The sequence below is a fragment of the Eschrichtius robustus genome, chromosome 10, assembly GCF_028021215.1.
Source record: "Eschrichtius robustus isolate mEscRob2 chromosome 10, mEscRob2.pri, whole genome shotgun sequence".
In the NCBI taxonomy this organism is placed as follows: domain Eukaryota; kingdom Metazoa; phylum Chordata; class Mammalia; order Artiodactyla; family Eschrichtiidae; genus Eschrichtius; species Eschrichtius robustus.
In genome coordinates this window covers 117,792,708-117,812,390 of record NC_090833.1, presented here as the reverse complement: position 1 = coordinate 117,812,390, position 19,683 = coordinate 117,792,708, and the positions used below count along the sequence as shown (strand labels likewise).

General features: G+C 43.5%; 1 protein-coding gene across 4 annotated transcripts in view; it reads left to right on the top strand.

Annotated features, from left to right (window-relative positions):
• Positions 1-19,683, top strand: part of PALLD (palladin, cytoskeletal associated protein) — a 367,391-nt gene that overhangs the window by 157,324 nt on the left and 190,384 nt on the right. For all 4 annotated transcript variants that reach the window (XM_068551769.1, XM_068551772.1, XM_068551771.1 and 1 more), the window contains 4 exons: positions 3,906-4,011; positions 5,103-5,177; positions 9,492-9,633; positions 10,211-10,234. In XM_068551769.1, coding sequence (XP_068407870.1) covers positions 3,906-4,011; positions 5,103-5,177; positions 9,492-9,633; positions 10,211-10,234 — 347 coding nt within the window. The remainder of the gene's footprint in view (positions 1-3,905; positions 4,012-5,102; positions 5,178-9,491; positions 9,634-10,210; positions 10,235-19,683) is intronic.

The window sequence follows — 19,683 nt, the reverse complement described above, 5'->3', positions numbered from 1 at the left end:
ATCAGATCAGAAATAAATGAAAAAGAAATGAAGGAAACAGTAGCAAAGATCAATAAACCTAAAAGCTTGTTCTTTGAGAAGATAAACAAAATTGATAAACCATTAGCCAGACTCATCAAGAATAAAAGGGAGAAAACTCAAATCAGTAGAATTAGAAATGAAAAAGGAGAAGTAACAAGTGACACTGCAGAAATACAAAGGATCATGAGAGATTACTACAAATATCTCTATGCCAATAAAATGGACAACCTGGAAGAAATGGACCAAATTCTTAGAAAAGCACAACCTTCAGAGACTGAGCCAGGAAGAAATAGAAAATTTAAATAGACCAATCACAAGCACTGAAATTGAGACTGTGATTAAAAATCTTCCAACAAACAAAAGCCCAGGACCAGATGGCCACACAGGCGAATTCTATCAAACATTAAGAGAAGAGCTAACACCTATCCTTCTCAAACTCTTCCAAAATATAGCAGAGGAAGGAACACTCCCAAACTCATTCTATGAGGCCACCATCACCCTGATACCAAAACCAGGCAAAGATGTCACAAAGAAAGAAAACTACAGGCCAATATCACTGATGAACATAGATGCAAAAATCCTCAACAGAATACTAGCAAACAATCCATCAGCACATTAAAAGGATCATACACCATGATCAAGTGGGGTTTATCCCAGGAATGCAAGGATTCTTCAATATACGCAAATCAATCAATGTGATACACCATATTAACAAATTTGAAGGAGAAAAACCATGTGATCATCTCAATAGATGCAGAAAAAGCTTTTGACAAAATTCAACACCCATTTATGATAAAAACCCTCCAGAAAGTAGGCATAGAGGGAACTTACCTCAACATAATAAAGCCCATATATAACAAACCAACAGCCAACATCATTCTCAATGGTGAAAAACTGACACCATTTCCTCTAAGATCAGGAACAAGACAAGGTTGTCCACTCTCACCACTATTATTCAATATACTTTTGGAATTTTTAGCCACGGTAATCAGAGAAGATAAGAAATAAAAGGAATCCAAATCGGAAAAGAAGAAGTAAAGCTGTCACTGTTTGCAGATGACATGATACTATACATAGAGAATCCTAAAGATGCTACCAGAAAACTACTAGAGCTAATCAATGAATTTGGTAAAGTAACAGGATACAAAATTAATGCACAGAAATCTCTTGCATTCCTATACACTATTGATGAAAACTCTGAAAGAGCAATTAAGGAAACACTCCCGTTTACCACTGCAACAAAAAGAATAAAATACCTAGGAATAAACCTACCTAAGGAGACAAAAGACCTGTATGCAGAAAACTGTAAGACACTGGTGAAAGAAATTAAAGATGATACCATCAAATGGAGAGATATACCATGTTCTTGGATTGGAAGAATCAATATTGTGAAAATGACTATACTACCCAAAGCAGTCCACAGGTTCAATACAATCCCTATCAAACTACCAATGGCATTTTTCACAGAACTAGAACAAAAAATTTCACAATTTGTATGGAAACACAAAAGACCCCGAATAGCCAAAGCAACCTTGAGAAAGAAAAACGGAGCTGGAGGAATCAGGCTCCTGGACTTCAGACTCTACTACAAAGCTACAGTAATCAAGACAGTATGGTACTGGCACAGAAACAGAAATATAGATCAATGGAACAGGATAGAAAGCCCAGAGATAAACCCATGCACATATGGTCATCTTATTTTTGATAAAGGAGGCAAGAATATACAATGGAGAAGAGACAGTCTCTTCAATAAGTGGTGCTGGGAAAACTGGACAGCTACATGTAAAAGAATGAAATTAGAACACTCCCTAACACCATACACAAAAATAAACTCAAAATGGATTAAAGACCTAAATGTAAGGCCAGACACTATAAAACACTTAGAGGAAAACAGGCAGAACACTCTATGACATAAATCACAGCAAGATCCTTTTTGACCCACCTCCTAGAGAAATGGAAATAAAACCAAAAATAAACAAATGGGACCTAATGAAACTTAAAAGCTTTTGCACAGCAAAGGAAACCATAAACAAGACAAAAAGACAACCCTCAGAATGGGAGAAAATATTTGCAAATGAAGCAACTGACAAAGGACTAATCTCCAAAATATACAAGCAGCTCATGCAGCTCAATATGAAAAAAACAAACAACCCCATCCAAAAATGGGCAGAAGACCTAAATAGACATTTCTCCAAAGAAGATATACAGATTGCCAACAAACACATGAAAGGATGCTCAACATCACTAATCATTAGAGAAATGCAAATCAAAACTACAATGAGGTATCAGCTCACACCCGTCAGAATGGCCATCATCAAAAAAATCTACAAACAATAAATGCTGGAGAGGGTGTGGAGAAAAGGGAACACTCTTGCACTGTTGGTGGGAATGTAAATTGATATAGCCACTATGGAGAACAGTATGGAGGTTCCTTAAAAAACTAAAAATAGAACTACCATATGACCCAGCAATCCCACTACTGGGCATATGCCCTGAGAAAACCATAATTCAAAGAGTTGTGTACCACAGTGTTCACTGCAGCTGTCTTTACAATAGCCAGGACATGGAAGTGACAGATGAATGGATAAAGAAGATGTGGCACATATATACAATGGAATATTACTCAGCCATTAAAAGAAATGAAATTGAGTTATTTGTAGTGAGGTGGATGGACCTAGAGATTGTCATGCAGAGTGAAGTGAGTCAGAAAGAGAAAAATAAATACCATATGCTAACACATATATATGGAATCTAAAAAAAAGAAAAAAAGGTTCTGAAGAACCTAGGGACCGGACAGGAATAAAGATGCAGATGTAGAGAATGGACTTGAGGACACGGGGAGGAGGAAGCGTAAGCTGGGACGAAGTGAGAGAGTGGCATTGACACATATACACTACCAAATGTAAAATAGATAGCTAGTGGGAAGCAGCCGCATAGCACAGGGAGATCAGCTCGGTGCTTTGTGTCCACCTAGAGGGGTGGGATAGGGAGGGTGGGAGGGAGAGGCCAGAGGGAGGAGATATGGGGATATATGTATATTTATAGCTGATTCACTTTGTTATAAAGCAGAAACTAACACACCATTGTAAAGCAATTATACTCCAATAAAGATGTTTTAAAAAAATAAAAAATAAAGTAAAATCTACCAAAATTTTGTAGAAAACTCCATGAACATCGAGATTGTCCTAATACATTTCTTTCATTTGCTAGTATATACATAGCAATTATAGCCATTTAACATCAAATAATCACTGAATATTCATGTTAAAGGGATCTTAATAAGATCACATACTCTGCCACCTGTGCATCCAGGCCAACATCTCAGGTTTAGTGAAGTGACATGAGTCGCTTGAGATTACACAGCCCGTGACTTAGCAAAATTGGGCCTGGAAACAAGTCTAAGTTTTATGCACCAAAACAAAAATTCCAAGACACTCTTGACTTTACACAGTGAGAAGCCAGAACAAAGAACAGCTGCTAGACTGAAAATAGACAACGAGAACTCTGCATTAAATGTAGAACCCCCAACCCTACACGTTTCACGTATCTGCTTAGTGTTAGAGACTGAACTTTTTCCAAGTATTTTCTTTTCTCTTAGGATTTCCAGTTCAATACTTTCAACTCTCTGGTAAGAGCTGAGATACATAGTTACGTGAGCTATTTTTCCTTTTTCTGTGTGTTTATTTAACTAATTTCTAGGGCCATCTGTGCCTCTACTGACCACCGCTATTCTAACTGTAGGTCGTGGGTCCCGATGTCGGAAGCACTTACAGTTGAAGCGGGTTGAGTAGACATAAAGAAACTGGGCTGTTCTGTGGAAATGTTTCAAAGAATACTTCCTACTTAAAAAATTCTGACTGAACCCTTGGCCCCTTATCTTCCAGGGCTCAGAAGAAAACAACTTCTGTTTCCTTGACGATAGGATCATCATCTCCAAAGACAGGGGTGACCACAGCCGTGATTCAGCCACTGTCTGTCCCTGTTCAACAGGTAAGTGTTCCACAGCCCACAAGGAGTCAAACTCACTGAAGAATATAACTAGTACTCCCTTGAAATATTTTCTAAGTGGACACACAACTGGGAGAAAAGAAACTGGTAAATAAAGTTCTTCCTTTTAATGCACTAAAAGTAATCTCTAATCAAAGACACGCCACCGATTAATCAATATCTGCATTTCCTTTGGGAATTTCTCTTTCTAGCAGCCAATACTCTGATAAAATGGCATCTGTTTTAGCTATTACTGTTGGATTCTCCCTGTGTGTGCCATCTTCTGTGTAGCCAAATTCATTAGCTTCGTTAAAACAAAGTAGAAGACTAGAAAAGTCCACCTACCGACAAAAGTTTTCCCGTCTTCTAAGAGCTAAACAGATAATACAGAAAAAAATGCAGATTCCTTCCCTTCACCATGCAGTTTGATCCTGCTTTTTTATTTCATTGTAAGACTGCTTTATGCAAGAAAGAATAGCAGTACAAACAACTGGAAAGTCATTGTAGTAAGTTTACTTTGCAAAACACAAAAAACATGAAGGTTTTTTTAATGTAAAAAATTAAAATCCAGATGTTTCTAAATCAACTGTGATACTTTGTGCTGTGAAGAGTGTCTTCAAACCCAACACTCTTGAAATGTGAACTCATTCCTATCTCCTAACTGTGTCTAATGAACATGAGTGGTCCCTCAGCCTACCGGGCACCCATGGGTATTTTAGAAATTCTAGTATGTGACTTACTCTATGATGTGTAGGGTACACAGCCAGTGGAGAAAACACATCTGAGATCATAAACTGGAGAAGAACCAACCAGTAGAAGTTACTCAGCGATGGCACGTATAGTAGATATTTCCTTTAAACCCCTAACCCAGAGTGGACTTTACAGAAATAGTTCTGATTAAGGCAGTGGACTCCTTTTGGTGTTTGATATGTAAGTATTGATAAGTATGTAATGAGTGCTAAGCCCTGTCAGCGGCCGTGCTGTCACCCACGCGGGTCCCTCTCGGGCGCCGTCCCAGTAACGCCAGGTCATAGAGCCCATCTTTTCAGCCGTTCGTATGTTCCGAGTTTGACCCACGTGCCTCTGCTTTTCAGGCTCCCAGCCCCACCTCGTGCCTCTGCCGGCCAGATGGACCCGCAGCCGCCTGCTTCCCGCCTGTTTTCACTAAGGTCTGGCATCCGTGTGTCTCATTCTGTGGGTCTGCTCTGGGCCTTAGGTTCCATTCCCCTGTGGCTTCATGGAGCAGTCTTTAAAAATTACGAGTGGACGAGCCGGCTCTTATCATGGTTACCTTTGGGCTGAATAGATATTTGTTGCGCAGCTGCTGTGTGACCATAATCTGTAAAGGGTCTGAGAGACGTGGCCCTGCTCACGTTGGACCTGACAGAGCTCAGAATAGACTGGGAAACAGTACAAGAAACAACACAAAATGCTGGGTAGGGAACTGGGAGAACCGGCAAGTTTTATAGACATTTTTCTAAAAAACTGACTAATTTTCAGTTTGTCCAAGTTGGTGTTTTGTGTTGCCAAGCTGAGGACATGCATTTCATTGGTCAACTGTTCAGCTCAGAAATGGTCCCATGTAGTATTTCTTCTCTGTTTCCTACCCCCCTTTTTGAGAAAGTTATAAACTTTATTTTTTTTATTGGAGTGTAGTTGATTTACAATGTTGTGTTAGTTTCAGGTGTAGAGCAAAGTGATTCTGTTATACATATACTTTTTTTCAGATTCTTTTCCCTTATAAGTTATTACAAAGTATTGAGTTTAGTTCACTGTGTCATATAGTAGGTCCTTGTTGTCTATCTCTTATATATTGTAGTGTGTTTATGTCAATCCCAAACTCCTAATTTATCCCCCCTCCTTTCCCCTTTGGTAATCATAAGTTTGTTTTCTATGTCTGTGGGTCTGTTTCTGTTTTGTATATAAGTTCATTGTGTCATTTTTTTTATTTGAAAGACACTTTAAAAGGCACAAGTAAAGGAAGAGGTGCACCATGCCTGTGCACCAGTACACTGTCAGAAGTCATGACCCTAGACCAGTCTCTAAATTCAATGCAAATCTAGCTCAAATTCCAACAGGTTCCTTGTTTTTATTTGTGTTTGATGTTGAACTTGGCCATTTGATTCTAAACATTTTGTAGAAGAAAAAGTGGCTCAGAGAAGCCAGGGCCCTCCTGCAGGAGGAGATGGTGTTAGGGATCTGAGATGTCAAGACTTCCCAAGTCCAGAGCATCAGGAGAGCAGTGCTGGCTCAAGGCTGGACGAATGGATGAACGAGGCCCAGAGAGTGCCCACAAGACACCCCAGCAACCCACGGTCACTGGGCAGGGTGGGTTCTTCAGCAGAGGTGGGCCCCGACCTCACACTTTTCACAAAAATCAATTCCAAGTAACTAAAGACAAATGTGAAAGCAGTTTCTATAAACCCATTATCTAAAAGCTATAAATCTGCAAGGCAGCCAAGAAGAGCATCTGGATGGTCTTCATGTAGGGAATGATTTCTTTCTCCTAAGCCAGCCTGCATCCAGCTTGCTTAAAGACCTTTTCATAAACAGAGTATTGACCGGAGGATGCAACAAATGATAATTGTTGACAGCAACATTGAAGTCGCCTCCCAGGATAAAATACCCAAAAAGAAAGAAAACAGGCATGTCAAACCTGCCAGCAACCGTGTTGGTGTAACAGCCCATGGGGTCGTCCATCCTTTGGTGCTTAGAGCCGGAGTTGTTTACGGAGGGGTGGGCACGGCACGTTTACCTGTAGTTTAAGAGTTTTTCTCAAGCAGCCTCATGAAACTGGCCGGGAAATCTGTGTTACCTGCCACACTGTTGCTGGGGACACAGTTGATTTTGGAGCCAGGGCCCCGTGCACCTCTGGGTTGAGGCCGATCAAGCGTGTCCTGGTGGTACCAGGGAGGGGAGAGGCCCCGAGAGTTTCCTTTCCTCCCTCAGGGCCGCGGAATTCCTCCAGGGCCATGAGAGACCCTCAGTCCCAGGCACACACCCTGTTCCTGTCCCCTGCAGTGCAGTCCAGCTCCTGAGACAGACGTTCCGGCAGCAGCGTCCCCCCTTCCCCAGAGAAAACCAGGAAGCGTTCTCTGAGCTTAACAGAAAGAAAAGTAAACCAGAATTCAGCATTTTTACAAAGCTTGAGTTTTTAAGTCGCAAACTGTAGAGTGGCCGGAGCTCAGGGCCGTGTCCCCGTGCCTGCAGCTGCATGTCCTGGGTCTGGACAGTGGATGTCGCCCCGTTCTGCACGGTCTTCTTCTTCCTCACTGGCACCTGCGCCCTCTCCCTGTGGCCGGCGCCTCTCCCCCTGGGTCTGGACAGTGGATGTCCCCCCGTTCTGCATGGTCTTCTTCTTCCTCACTGGCACCTGCGCCCTTTCCCTGTGGGCGGCGCCTCTCCCCCTGGGTCTGGATGGTGGATGTGCCCCCGTTCTGCACAGTCTTCTTCTTCCTCACTGGCACCTGCGCCCTTTCCCTGTGGCCGGCGCCTCTCCCCGCTCTGCACTGTCCTTTGGGGGCCTGGGCTCTGGTTCCGGAGGGGATGGTGGTGACAGGGGGCGGCCTGGGCTTTGCAAGTCCACTGGCGCCTCCATCCGTGCTCTCCCACGTCGCTGGGAAAGGTTCCCCGGGGCTGAGCCGGAGCCGCAGAGCTGGCGGGGACAGCGGGGCTGTGAGTCACGGGGACACACTTGGGGCCAGGAGAGCAGCCTGCTGCATGTGGCATTTCTCCCCAGAGCGGTAGACCCTCCAAGGAATCTCAGTACCAGGTGGACCTGACAGCGAGAGATGCTCTTCTGCGGACCCTGAAACGCCCAGGGGTCCCAGAGTCTGCCGAGTGGGCGACCCTGACTGCCAGGGTCAGCCTCTGAAGGTGGCTCTCGGCCTCCCTTGGCGTCCTCACTGTGGTTCCTACAAGCGAACCATGTTTACGGTGGCTTCTGTCAAGAGAAAAAGCTCACTCCGGGAGGGGCCAGGTGGCACACCTGGGCTAACCACAGAGGTTTGACTGTGTAAAGTGTTTGGCATCTTCCCATTTACCACCTATGTGATTTTCCAGTGTTTGAACAAAATGCATAATCCTAGGAGCAAACAGAGTCCCCCTGTGGTGTCTGAAGGCTCACACATGAAGAAGATTTGTGCAGCATCTGTAACGTGCTGTGAACACTTCCTGGACAAGCCGGGGGCGTTGATTCATCCATCCACACAAGCTGGACCCCGTGGGCCACATCTTCCCTGCTGGTCCGCTAAATTAGTACTTTCTGGACCAATCAGAAGTGAAAGTCAATTTAAAACCAGAGATTTTCCTACAGTTAAAAGTAAGGGTGGAGAGAGAATGCACTCAGAAGTAGGTAATGATCTTCACCTTTCCATTAAAAAAAAACAAACAAAAAAAGACCTTAGCCACCAAAATTCTTATCAAATGCCTTCCCAGACTTCACAGTAGACTTTTATGGTTCTGCCCACATCACGGACTTTGAGGATTTCCACGGGGCCGGGGCACACACACTGCAGGCCAGTTGCTGCAGGGTCTGTTTTTCCCAGCACACCATTGGCTGTCTCTTCAGAAAAATGTAAAATAAAAAGCAAAAACAGAAATAGGAAAAAAACCCCACAAAACTTCCTGACGTGAATTTGTTTGCTTTGGGTCTCTGCGTAGGTGAATTACTTGATCGTATTTGACTTCTTTTAAGAGTTCTTCATGTCCTTTATCAGATGCAATACTCTGTAGTCAGAAGGGTAAATAGCCAAAAAGTTTCAGTGGGCCTGTGGCTAAGCAATCACAAAGGGGAAAGGCAGAGTGCGGACACCTGGAAGGGGCCAGCTATTCCTTTGGTATTTAATAGCCGTTTACAAGCTTCACGTCTTTGCATCTGTGAAGCCAAAAGCATTTCTGGTCTGTTGGGTTGTAAACATTTATTGGGCTGGAGTTGGAGTGGGTGGCACCAGGGTGACAGCGGGGGAAGAGGCAAGGAAGGTCAGGCCGGGGAAGTGCTCCTGTTTTCTTATTTCACTGAGAATCTCCAAATGAGAAAATGCCAACCCTCATCCTGGTAAAGCGGACCCAGGAAGCTGGTGGGCAGAGGTGGCGCCCCGCGAGAAGCTCAGAGCTTGGGAGACAAGTGGGGTCTCCCTGCCTTCCTGTCTGGGTCTCTCAGGAATCTACACTCAGATGGAGTGCGATTCTTTAAAGAGGTTTGCATTCCACCAGCCCACTCTTCAGTGTAGATAAAGGTACCCGTTACCATAAAATTCCGTGAATACTAGAGCTGTACCTTTGCAGGGTGGGCCCAGCGTTTCTGCCGGCCCCATGGGAAGCCTTACTCACTTCATTACATGCAGTTAAAGGTGTTTCTCCTGACCCGATTTTATGCTGCAAAGCCTGCGTTTGCTTCTCTAAGGTTGGGAAGTGTTGCTCTGTGTTGTGAAGCTGTGTGAGACCACACCAAGGCCTGACGTGCACGGATCCTTGCATTTCAGGAGCTGCAAAGCATCTCAGCCTCCAAAGGACAGGCGTCCGTGCTGGAGTGCCGGGTCCGAGGCACGCCCCCCCTGCAGGTCCAGTGGTTCCGACAAGGCAGTGAAATCCAGGACTCTCCAGACTTCCGGATCCTACAGAAAAGTAAGGAGAGGGGCCCGTGCCACCGCCCCCAGGTCTGACCAAGCCCTCTTGTCGAGCTCCAGGAGAACCAGGAAGGGCTTAGTCACTGAGATGCATGGATTTCTTCCTCCCTCCCTCCCTCCCTCCCTCCTTTCCTTCCTTTCTTTGCATTTTATTTGTTTTAATATTTAATTTAATTTTTATTTTATATTGGAAGATAGTTGATTTACAGTGTTGTGTTAGTTTCAGGTGTACAGCAAGGTGATTCAGTTATACGTATACATATAGTCATTCTTTTTCAGTCTTTTCCCATATAGGATATTACAGAATATTGAGTAGAGTTTCCTGTGCCATACAGTAGGTCCTTGTTGATTATTTATTTTATATACTGTAGTGTGAGATGCATAGATTTCTGTTCTCCTAGTGGGGAGGACGTGCAGGGTGCGGCACATTAAAGCTGCCCTGATGGAGTTTGTCTGCACCATTTCTGCAGACATGTCCTAGACAGGGTCACACAAAAAGATGGGTAGGTTTAGTATGAACGGAAGCCCAGTCTAATACTCTGTTCTGATTTCTCTTTTTCTCATGTGGGAAACAGAACCTCGATCCACAGCTGAACCTGGTAAGAAGCTTTTTCTTTTTTTCTCTCTGGTAATGTAGCTCTTTGGTTTCAATAGCTCTTTGTTTCCGTTTTAAAGCCATAAGCAGAACAGTGTTTTTGCAGTTCCCTGGAAATGTGAAACCCCCTTACAGACAATATCTTCTTTATCGTGGGGTCTGCACTCTGCGTTTTACATCAAGTTCTTTATGAGGGAAACATGAAGTTCCATTCAGACAAGAAGGTCAAGCTCAGTGACTTAAGGCTTTTAAAAGTGTAGTCTGTTATACTCAGAAAGCAAACTAAGCTCAAGATGAAAAAGCATCCTCCTAAGATTCCAGGAGAAAAGCGTGATCTGTTGCATATTTCTGCTGACCAAAAGTCACCAACAGCTAGACCCCAGCCTGGAAATGCACCTCACGGGAAAGCAGCCCGAAGGTGTCAGCAGAGTGACCACCCGGCATCTCTCATTAATGTGCCCTGACCCATGAGCGCTTCCTGTGCTACACCAGGAAGAAAGGCATCTTGCCCTGGAATTGCACCTCCCTGGGCCTCATCAGAGCCCTGTGGTCCAGAGGCCCAGGTGCCCTCCCCTCCTGCCTCGCACTTCTTGTATTTTTATGGCACCCATAGACGAAAGCGATGTTTATAAGAGAAGCAGAAATTTTTGTCCAGGTGTTTCACAGCACATCCTCCTCGAAGACTACTTTCTTAGTATTTTTCCCATCAGCAAAGTCACCAGTTTCACTCCCTTCTTGCCAAAGGGTGGAAAACGTGTGTCTCTGCTTCAGCATCACGCAGACCCGGCTGCACATCTCTTGGGAGCCAGACCCGGCTTGGCCTTTCTCGGGGATTGTGGTGGCTCCTGGTCAGAGAGACCGAGGTCAGTCCTGAGCCTCTCACACCCGCGCACCGGGGCCTGAAAAGCAGAGTGTGAGCCTGTGAGGGTCCAAAGCGGAAGGGATGCTGAGTGTCAGCCTGAGGGAAAAACTGGAATTGATCTGATGCTTTCTTTTTTTTAATTAATTAGTTTTTTTTGGATTATATAGTTGATTTACAATGTTGTGTAGTTTCAGGTGTACAGCAAAGTGAATCATTTATACACGTATATATATCCACTCTTTTAGGTTCTTTTCCCATATAAGTCATTACAGAGTATTGAGTAGAGTTCCCTGTGCTATACAGTAGGTCCTTATTATCTATTATGTATATATAGTAGTGTGTATATGTTGATCCCAATCTCCCAATTTATCCCTTCCCTCCCCTTACCCCCTGGTAACCATAAGTTTGTTTTCTGTCTGTGACTCTACTTCCGTTTTGTAAATAAGTTCATTTGTACCATGTTTTTAGATTCCATATATAAGTAATATCATATGATATTTGTTTTTGTCTGACTTACTTCACTCAGTATGACAATCTCTGGGTCCATCCATGTTGCTGCAAATGGCATTATCGTGTTCTTTTTTATGGGTGAGTTATATTCCACTGTATACAGGTACCACATCTTCTTTATCCATTCATCTGTTGATGGACATTTAGGTTGCTTCCATGTCCTGGCTATTGTGAATAGTGCTGCAATGAACATTGGGGTGCATGTCTCTTTTTGAATTACAGTTTTCTCTGGATATATGCCCGTGACTGGAATTGCTGGATCATATGGTAGCTCTGTTTTTAGTTTTTTAAGGACCCTCCATACTGTTCTCCATAGTGGCTGTACCAGTTTACATTCCCACCAGTAATGTAGGAGGATTCCCTTTTCTCCACACCCTCTCCAGAATTTATTGTTTGTAGAGTTTTTGATGATGGCCATTCTGACCAGTGTGAGGTGATACCTCATTGTGGTCTTTATTTGCGTTTGTCTAATAATTAGTGATGTTGAGCATCTTTTCATGTGCATATTGGCCATCTGTATGTCATCTTTGGAGAAATGTCTATTTAGATCTTCCTCCCATTTTTTGATTGGGTTGTTTGGTTTTTTTTTTTCTATTGAGCTGCATGAGCTTTTTGTATATTTTGGAGGTTAATCCCTTGTCGTTCGCTTCATTTGCAAATATTTTCTCCCATTCTGTGGGCTGTCTTTTCGTTTTGTTTATGGTTTCCTTTGCTGTGCAAGAGCTAATCTGATACCGTCTTGTTGTGAGTTACACCCAGACCCCACCGCCCACCTGTACAGGCCCCACGTCAGGTACTGTGGTCACTTTTCAAACTGTGGAAGCCACACAAGTGCATATTTTGCTGTGACATGGCTTTGTATAAAATTGCACAGTGCTGTTCCCTGATACAGGGGACTTCTGAGACTCAATCTCCTGCGTGACCTGATGTGGAAATCCTATAGGGGGTTAAGGCATATCTTTTACATTGCTATTTTAAATAGACTAGACAGGCATGGATAGATAGATAATAGATGAATGGATGGATGGATAGATAGACAGGTAGATAGATATAAAAGTAGGAACCAAATATCTCCTTTATCCGCAAGAAAGTCTGTGTGAACAAATCTGTGGAGCAGGTTATCTTTTTTGCTGCTTTATGTACAATAAAACTAAAAACTTGGGCCAAAAGTTCTGAAGGCATTCCTGGTGGAATGGATTAAGGCTGCTTTGGTGTTGCATTTTGGATTCTGTTTGAATTCATGCAACTCTTCTTTCATCGTGTTTTATCCATTGTCATCACCTACACAGGTGATATGATTTATTAAATGTCTCCCGTGATCTGTGTTGGAAAGTCATAAACTAAGCATCACCTGAAAATTTAAAACACTGGTGAGAAACTGCATAGTTTAGTTTCTGAGTATGTGTGTGTTTGAAAATTGAAAGCACTCAACACACTAACTCAGAAGGAGTATTTGGGTGAGGAGGGAAGAGAGAAACTCCTCCAGCCCCTCCACCGCCCCTCAGACCACATACACTGTGCCTGTCTCAGTCGTGTCTGCTGTTTTGCTTCTAGAATATCGTTTTGATCGTGAATTATTTAGTGAAGCCGGTCCTCAGCAGCATCATGGGGTAGTCTCACCTCTAGAATGTTCTTAAATGCTTTTTGGTTTAATGTGGCAAAATCACGCCAAGAAGAGCAGGAGACGGAAGGCCTTCCTTGTAAACTGCATGTCCTAGCAACGTATGAAGAAGGCTGCCCTCGCTGTGTTCGCTGAAGTTTCTTATTTTTCTTTCCCCTTTGGTTTGATCTGGAGGCATTTAAGGAAACAGACTCTTCCGTTCAAACCACAAGAATAGCGCTTGCTGAAGACAGATAATTCTTGATAGAGCAATATTTCAAGCAAATCTGTCAATACAAGGCAAACACGTATATAGTCAGGAGCTGTGAAAAACAAAACACCGCTAGTCTTCCCCGACCTCTGATAATTCCTCCACAATTATATTCTCCACGACATGGTTGGAATTGCTTCTTTTTTTCCATACAGGACCATTAAAATACTCTGCCTCAGAGAAATTCCCTGGTGGTCCAGGGAGTCGGCGCTTCCACTGCCGTGGCCCGGGTTTGATCCCTGGTCAGGGAACTAAAATACCACAAGCTGAGGTGCGTGGCCAAAAAAAAAAAAAAATACCCTGCCTCAGAAATCTACACTTGGCACGGAGAATTAAATAAAATCCACACGCATGAACGACTGTTTGAGTGACTGCTTACATGAGTTGTTATGAGTTAGAACTTTAGAACAAGCAAATACTAACACATATTTGTAGTTAAACAATGCCCTGACTTGCCTGACAGAACCAGGTGTGATTACGATTCCTTTACTAGTAGGCGAATGTTTTCTGACATTGACTTGAAGTTGACCATTGATGCTTCCAGGGGAAAAAACAGAACATGTATTGAATCTTTTACTGTCCTTAAATGACCTGATGGACTATTACATCCAGTAGACAGACCTCTGAACTACTCAACCTTAGAGATTATACATAGGAACTGGCTTCCCTTGTGGCTGTTTTTTGGCCACTGTTAAATGGAGAGGAGAAAAATTGACATGACCACGATACATCTGAGGCAAGAGATAAATTTTACAGAACTAAGTCAGAGATATTCTCCAAATGCTAAAATATAAGTAGCCTTTGAAATTCAGAACATATCTGAGCATTCTGGTTTTCCTGCCCTCTCTCCCCTTCCTGACACGATCACTCCTGCTCTCTCCCTGCTGGCTGGCCTCCCTCCCTCCCTTTCTTTCCCCATATCCCCCCTCATTTATTTATATATCTCTTTTTTTCTTCTCTTCACTCTCCTTCTTTTTTCTTATTCATGGGCAAGATATTTTAAAGCCCTAGAAATGAAACTGAAATGCACTAGTGCCTGGTCACAGCCCCCGTAGGGATTAGATGTTTAGATAAGGAAGGAAACAGCCCATTCCCTGCCAATGCATTTGTGCAACGGAAACAGGTTTTTCTTGTCACTCCTCTGCTGGGTCTGTCTGATGTGTTTTCCACTCCTATCTCGTCTAGACAGAAGTCAGCTTGCATCACCCATCTTCTCAGACAGCTTTGTGAGTTCATAGCAGTCAGCTTACTCAGAACCCACATGTGTCTGTCATAGTACCTGCTCTGGCCTCCTTTTTTGACGTTCCGACTTTACCCTGATTGCATCCTTCAAAGACCAGTGTCGGGGAGGGCAGGGCCACAGAAGACTCCTTCGACAGCTGTCCGCGCTCAGGTCCTGACTCAGCCGTCTGCAAACAGCCACAAACTGTATCGCATTACTTCTATAGCACTGTCTCATGGCATGCAAAATCGAAACTCCAAAAACCAACGTGTCTTACTGGTTGGGGAACGGTGCACATAAACGTGCGGTGCCCTGACCTTCAATGTGCATCACCAGGGCCACCCACCCTCCAAGATCTTGGAGAGTGGAATCTGTGCTTTGGTCCCATGAGTCACGATGTGAAGTAAATTATAGTTTAAATGTACTGAGGTGCTGAGCAGTAGGAGGGCAACGGTGAGGATGTTTGAATGTAATTCCAGGTTAAGATAGTGGAGTAAACAAAAGTGGGTTGGATAAAGCCTGTGGTTCCCAAACCGTGTGGCAGGGCGCCCTGGGTGCCCCACCTTCCGGCAGAGGTGCTGGAGATTTTTGACAAACACAGTGACACTTGATATCTCATGGGGACGACTGCCGGCTTGAAACAGTTCCAACGTTACATCACTCTACATTCTCTTCTGTGACGTCATATCTTTGTGAAACTGAGTTTTTGGTGTGTGTGTGATAAAACGCAAGTCCCACGTGAAAATCAGGAGGACTGTGAAAGCGGGCTGGCTGGGTCCCATCTGATGCCAGGAGGGGTTTTGCCCTCCCAGCAGATACACACATCCGTTAGTACATGATTGTGGTGATTTAAGAATAAAATACTGGTATTTTTCCTTCAATTTATATGTACTTTTTAAAACAATAACTAACTTGTTAAGACCTAAATATTATTAGGTTCTTTAGCAAGAACTGCTTAACAAAGGAGGCTATTCAGTATATCTTTAGGTTTTGGAGCACCGTAAAAAATGACTGAGACACTTAGGGTCTCGTGAACCAAGAAGGTTTGGGGAGAAATCTCTGGGGAGAGAGGGAGAGGCACCAAGACACCAAAAGGAGAACTGCGTGACTGTTGGAACCCTGAGATCTGCGTGCCTCTGCCCCGCCCCCCCAAACTGGCCTCTAGAAGGCCAGCCTGGTGGAGACCGAAGGGCTCATTTCTGGGTGATGGCAACATCCCAAGAGAAGAAAAATCCATCCATAATGATGCAGGAGTTTCTCCAAGACAGAGGCCATCTAGGTAACACCCAGGGGAAGGCCAGGGTGAACAGCCGCTCTCTGCTGTCCAGAGATTCCCGTCGGCTCAGAACCACGTTGGACAAGAAGAGATCAAAGGCGTCTGAAGAAACCTCCCTCTGGGATGATACAGGAGAGCCTGAGCAACTCCCCAAAAAGCAGCTTGGAGGAAGCAGACTTGCAAAGAGAAGAAGATGTAAAAACAAAGCAACGCTCTTGTCGGAGGGATAGGAAAATCAGCGCATCCAAGAAGTAAAAATAACAGGTATAAGGGGGGAGGAGAGGAGGGACATTCAGAAAACAAGGAGTGCTTGCAATGAAAAAGCTGGTAGCAGAAATGAAAGTTAGGAAATGTCTCGCAAAGTAGGAGAAAAAGACAGAGAAGGGATGTAAGAGAGAAAAGGTAAAAAAATTAGATGGTAGCGACCCGCCCCGGTAGACTACACATCTGTAAGTAGGTTTCCAGGAGGAGAGAACAAAGGGGAGAGATTATCAATGAAATTTTTTTTTTCATACCCCAAACGGAAGGATATCAGTTTCCAGATTGAAAGGACCCACTGAGAGCACAACGTATGAAAACACATTGACAGCAGCGTGCATCGCTGTGAAATTCACAACATCCAGGACGAGGCCATGATTCTCCCCGTGTCTAGAGAGGAAGCAACAGGTCACAGCAAACTAACAGGATCAGAGTGACCTAGGACTCCTCAACAGGCTTACTAGGCACACAGACAGCGAAGCAACGCCTTCCAGATTCTGGTGTAAAATGACCTCCAACTCCATAAGGAGATGTGGTCAAGATTTTTCAGAGTTGCAGGGTCCCAAGGATTTTCCTCCACAGCTCGTCTGTAGGGTGTGCTCCCTGCAGCGAGAGAATTCACCGGCCAGAGCAAGATGTGAGGACAGGAGCATGACAGCAAGTGCAGCCAGAGGCCGGGGTCCCCGGAAGGCACGGCTGCACATCGATGTGTCACAAGGACAGACACGGCAAGGCATTCATCCCTGAGAGCTCAGGACCGCCGCCCATCTCCTGCCCTGACAACAGACGGTTGCGGGTGAGCTGACCCCAGGTCGCATCTCTGCTTGGCCCGGCCTGTCACTGCCTGCCGGGTCAGTTGGGAACACTGTTACCGCCCACGGAAGTGCTCTGATTTGACCCGGTGCTGAGATCTGGAAGTTGGCCATGTTGAACTTAAAAAGAGAGATTTCAGAGACACAGACACCACCAGTGATTCCTCCCGGCTGTCCAGTTCCTGCCCATGCTTAGCCCCTCCAGGTACCCACCAACCCACCCCCGGGAGCCCCAGATTTCCCAGGAAACCCCGTGGCCTTGCCTACCCCATACCCCTGAGGGCTTTGGTAAACATCTGGGGAAGCTGAACTTTTTTCGGACAGTGGGAAGGTGGCCTTTTTTTTTTCTTTTTTTTAACATCTTTAGTGGAGTATAATTGCTTTACAGTGGTGTGTTAGTTTCTGCTTTATAACAAAGTGCATCAGCTATACGTATACATATATCCCCATATCTCCTCCCTGTTGCATCTCCCTCTCACCCTCCCTATCCCACCCCTCTAGGTGGTCACAAAGCACCGAGCTGATCTCCCGATCTCCCTGTGCTATGCGGCTGCTTCCCACTAGCTATCTATTTTACACTTGGTAGTGTGTATATGTCCATGCCACTCTCTCACTTCGTCCCAGCTTCCCCTTCCCCCTCCCTGTGTCCTCAAGTCCATTCTCTAGTAGGTCTGCACCTTTATTCCCATCTTGCCCCTAGGTTCTTCAGAACCATTTTTTTGTTGTTGTTCTTTAGATTCCATATATATGTGTTAGCATACAGTATTTGTTCTTCTCTTTCTGACTTACTTCACTCTGTATGACAAACTCTAGGTCCATCCACCTCACTACAAATAACTCAATTTCGTTACCTTTTATGGCTGAGTAATACTCCATTGTATATGTGTGCCACATCTTCTTTATCCATTCATCTGTCGATGGACATTTAGGTTGCTTCCATGTCCTGGCTATTGTAAATAGAGCTGCAATGAACATTGGGGTGCATGTGTCTTTTAGAATTATGATTTTCTCATGATATATGCCCAGTAGTGGGATTGCTGGGTTGTATGGTAATTCTATTTTTAGTTTTTTAAGGAACCTCCATACTGTTCTCCATAGTGGCTGTATCAATTTACATTCCCACCAACAGTGCAAGAGGGTTCGCTTGTCTCCACACCCTCTCCAGCATTTATTGCTTGTAGATTTTTTGATGATGGCCATTCTGACTGGTGTGAGGTGATACCTCATTGTAGTTTTGATTTGCATTTCTCTAATGATTGGTGATATTGAGCATCCTTTCATGTGTTTGTTGACAATCTGTATATCTTCTTTGGAGAAATGTCTATTTAGGTCTTCTGCCCATTTTTGGATTGGGTTGTTTGTTTATTTGATATTGAGCTGCATGAGCTGATTGTAAATTTTGGAGATTAATCCTTTGTCAGTTGCTTCATTCGCAAATATTTTCTCCCATTCTGAGGGTTGTCTTTTCATCTTGTTTATGTTTTCTTTTGCTGTGCAAAAGCTTTTAAGTTTCATTAGGTCCCATTTGTTCATTTCTGTTTTTATTTCCATTTCTCTAGGAGGTGGGTCACAAAGGATCTTGCTGTGATATATGTCATAGAGTGTTCTGCCTATGTTTTCCTCTAAGAGTTTGATAGTGTCTGGCCTTACATTTAGGTCTCTAATCCATTTTGAGTTTATTTTTGTGTATGGTGTTAGGGAGTTTTCTAATTTCATTCTTTTACATGTAGCTGTCCAGTTTACCCAGCACCACTTATTGAAGAGGCTGTAGGTGGCCTTTTCTTTACACAACAAGATAAATGCTTGTTAGTCAGCATTTAAAAACTAAGTGAAGTAAATCAGACAGAAAAAGACAGATATCATAGGATATCACTTATATGTGGAATCTAAAGAAATGGTACAAATGAACCTATTTACAAAACAGAAATAGAGTCACAGATGTAGAAAACTTATGGTTATCAGGGGGTAAGAGGGGAAGCGATAAAATGGGAGATTGGGATTGCCATATACACACTACTATGTATAAAATAGATGACTAATAAGGACCTACTGTATAGCACAGGGAACTCTACTCAATACTCTGTAATGGCCTATGTGGGAAAAGAATCTAAAACAGAGTGGATATATGTGTATGTATAACTGATTCACTTGCTGTACAGCAGAAACTAATACAACATTGTAAATCAACTATACTCTAATAAAAATTAAAAATTAAAATAAGACAAAAACTAAAGAACACATTTTTGAAGGATACATACATATGTGGTAAACATAAGGAAAATCAAAGGAGTGATTATCTCTAAAGGGGAAGGAAGATTCAGCTGGGGAGGGCGTATGGGGCATTCTACAGTACTGGTCATCTTTTATTGCTTAGACTTATTGATAGGTATGCAGGGGTTCATTTCATTGTTACTCCTTAAACTGTGCATTTTTATTAAAAAAATTTTTTGTTGAAGCATGGTTGATTTACAATGTTGTGTTAATTTCTGCTGTACAGCAAAGTGGATCAGTTATACATATATATAGTCTTTCTCATATCCTTTTCCATTATGGTTTATCTCAGCATATTGAATATCGTTCCCTGTGCTGTACAGTAGGGCCTTGTTGTTTATCCATCCTGTATGTACTAGTTTGCATCTGCT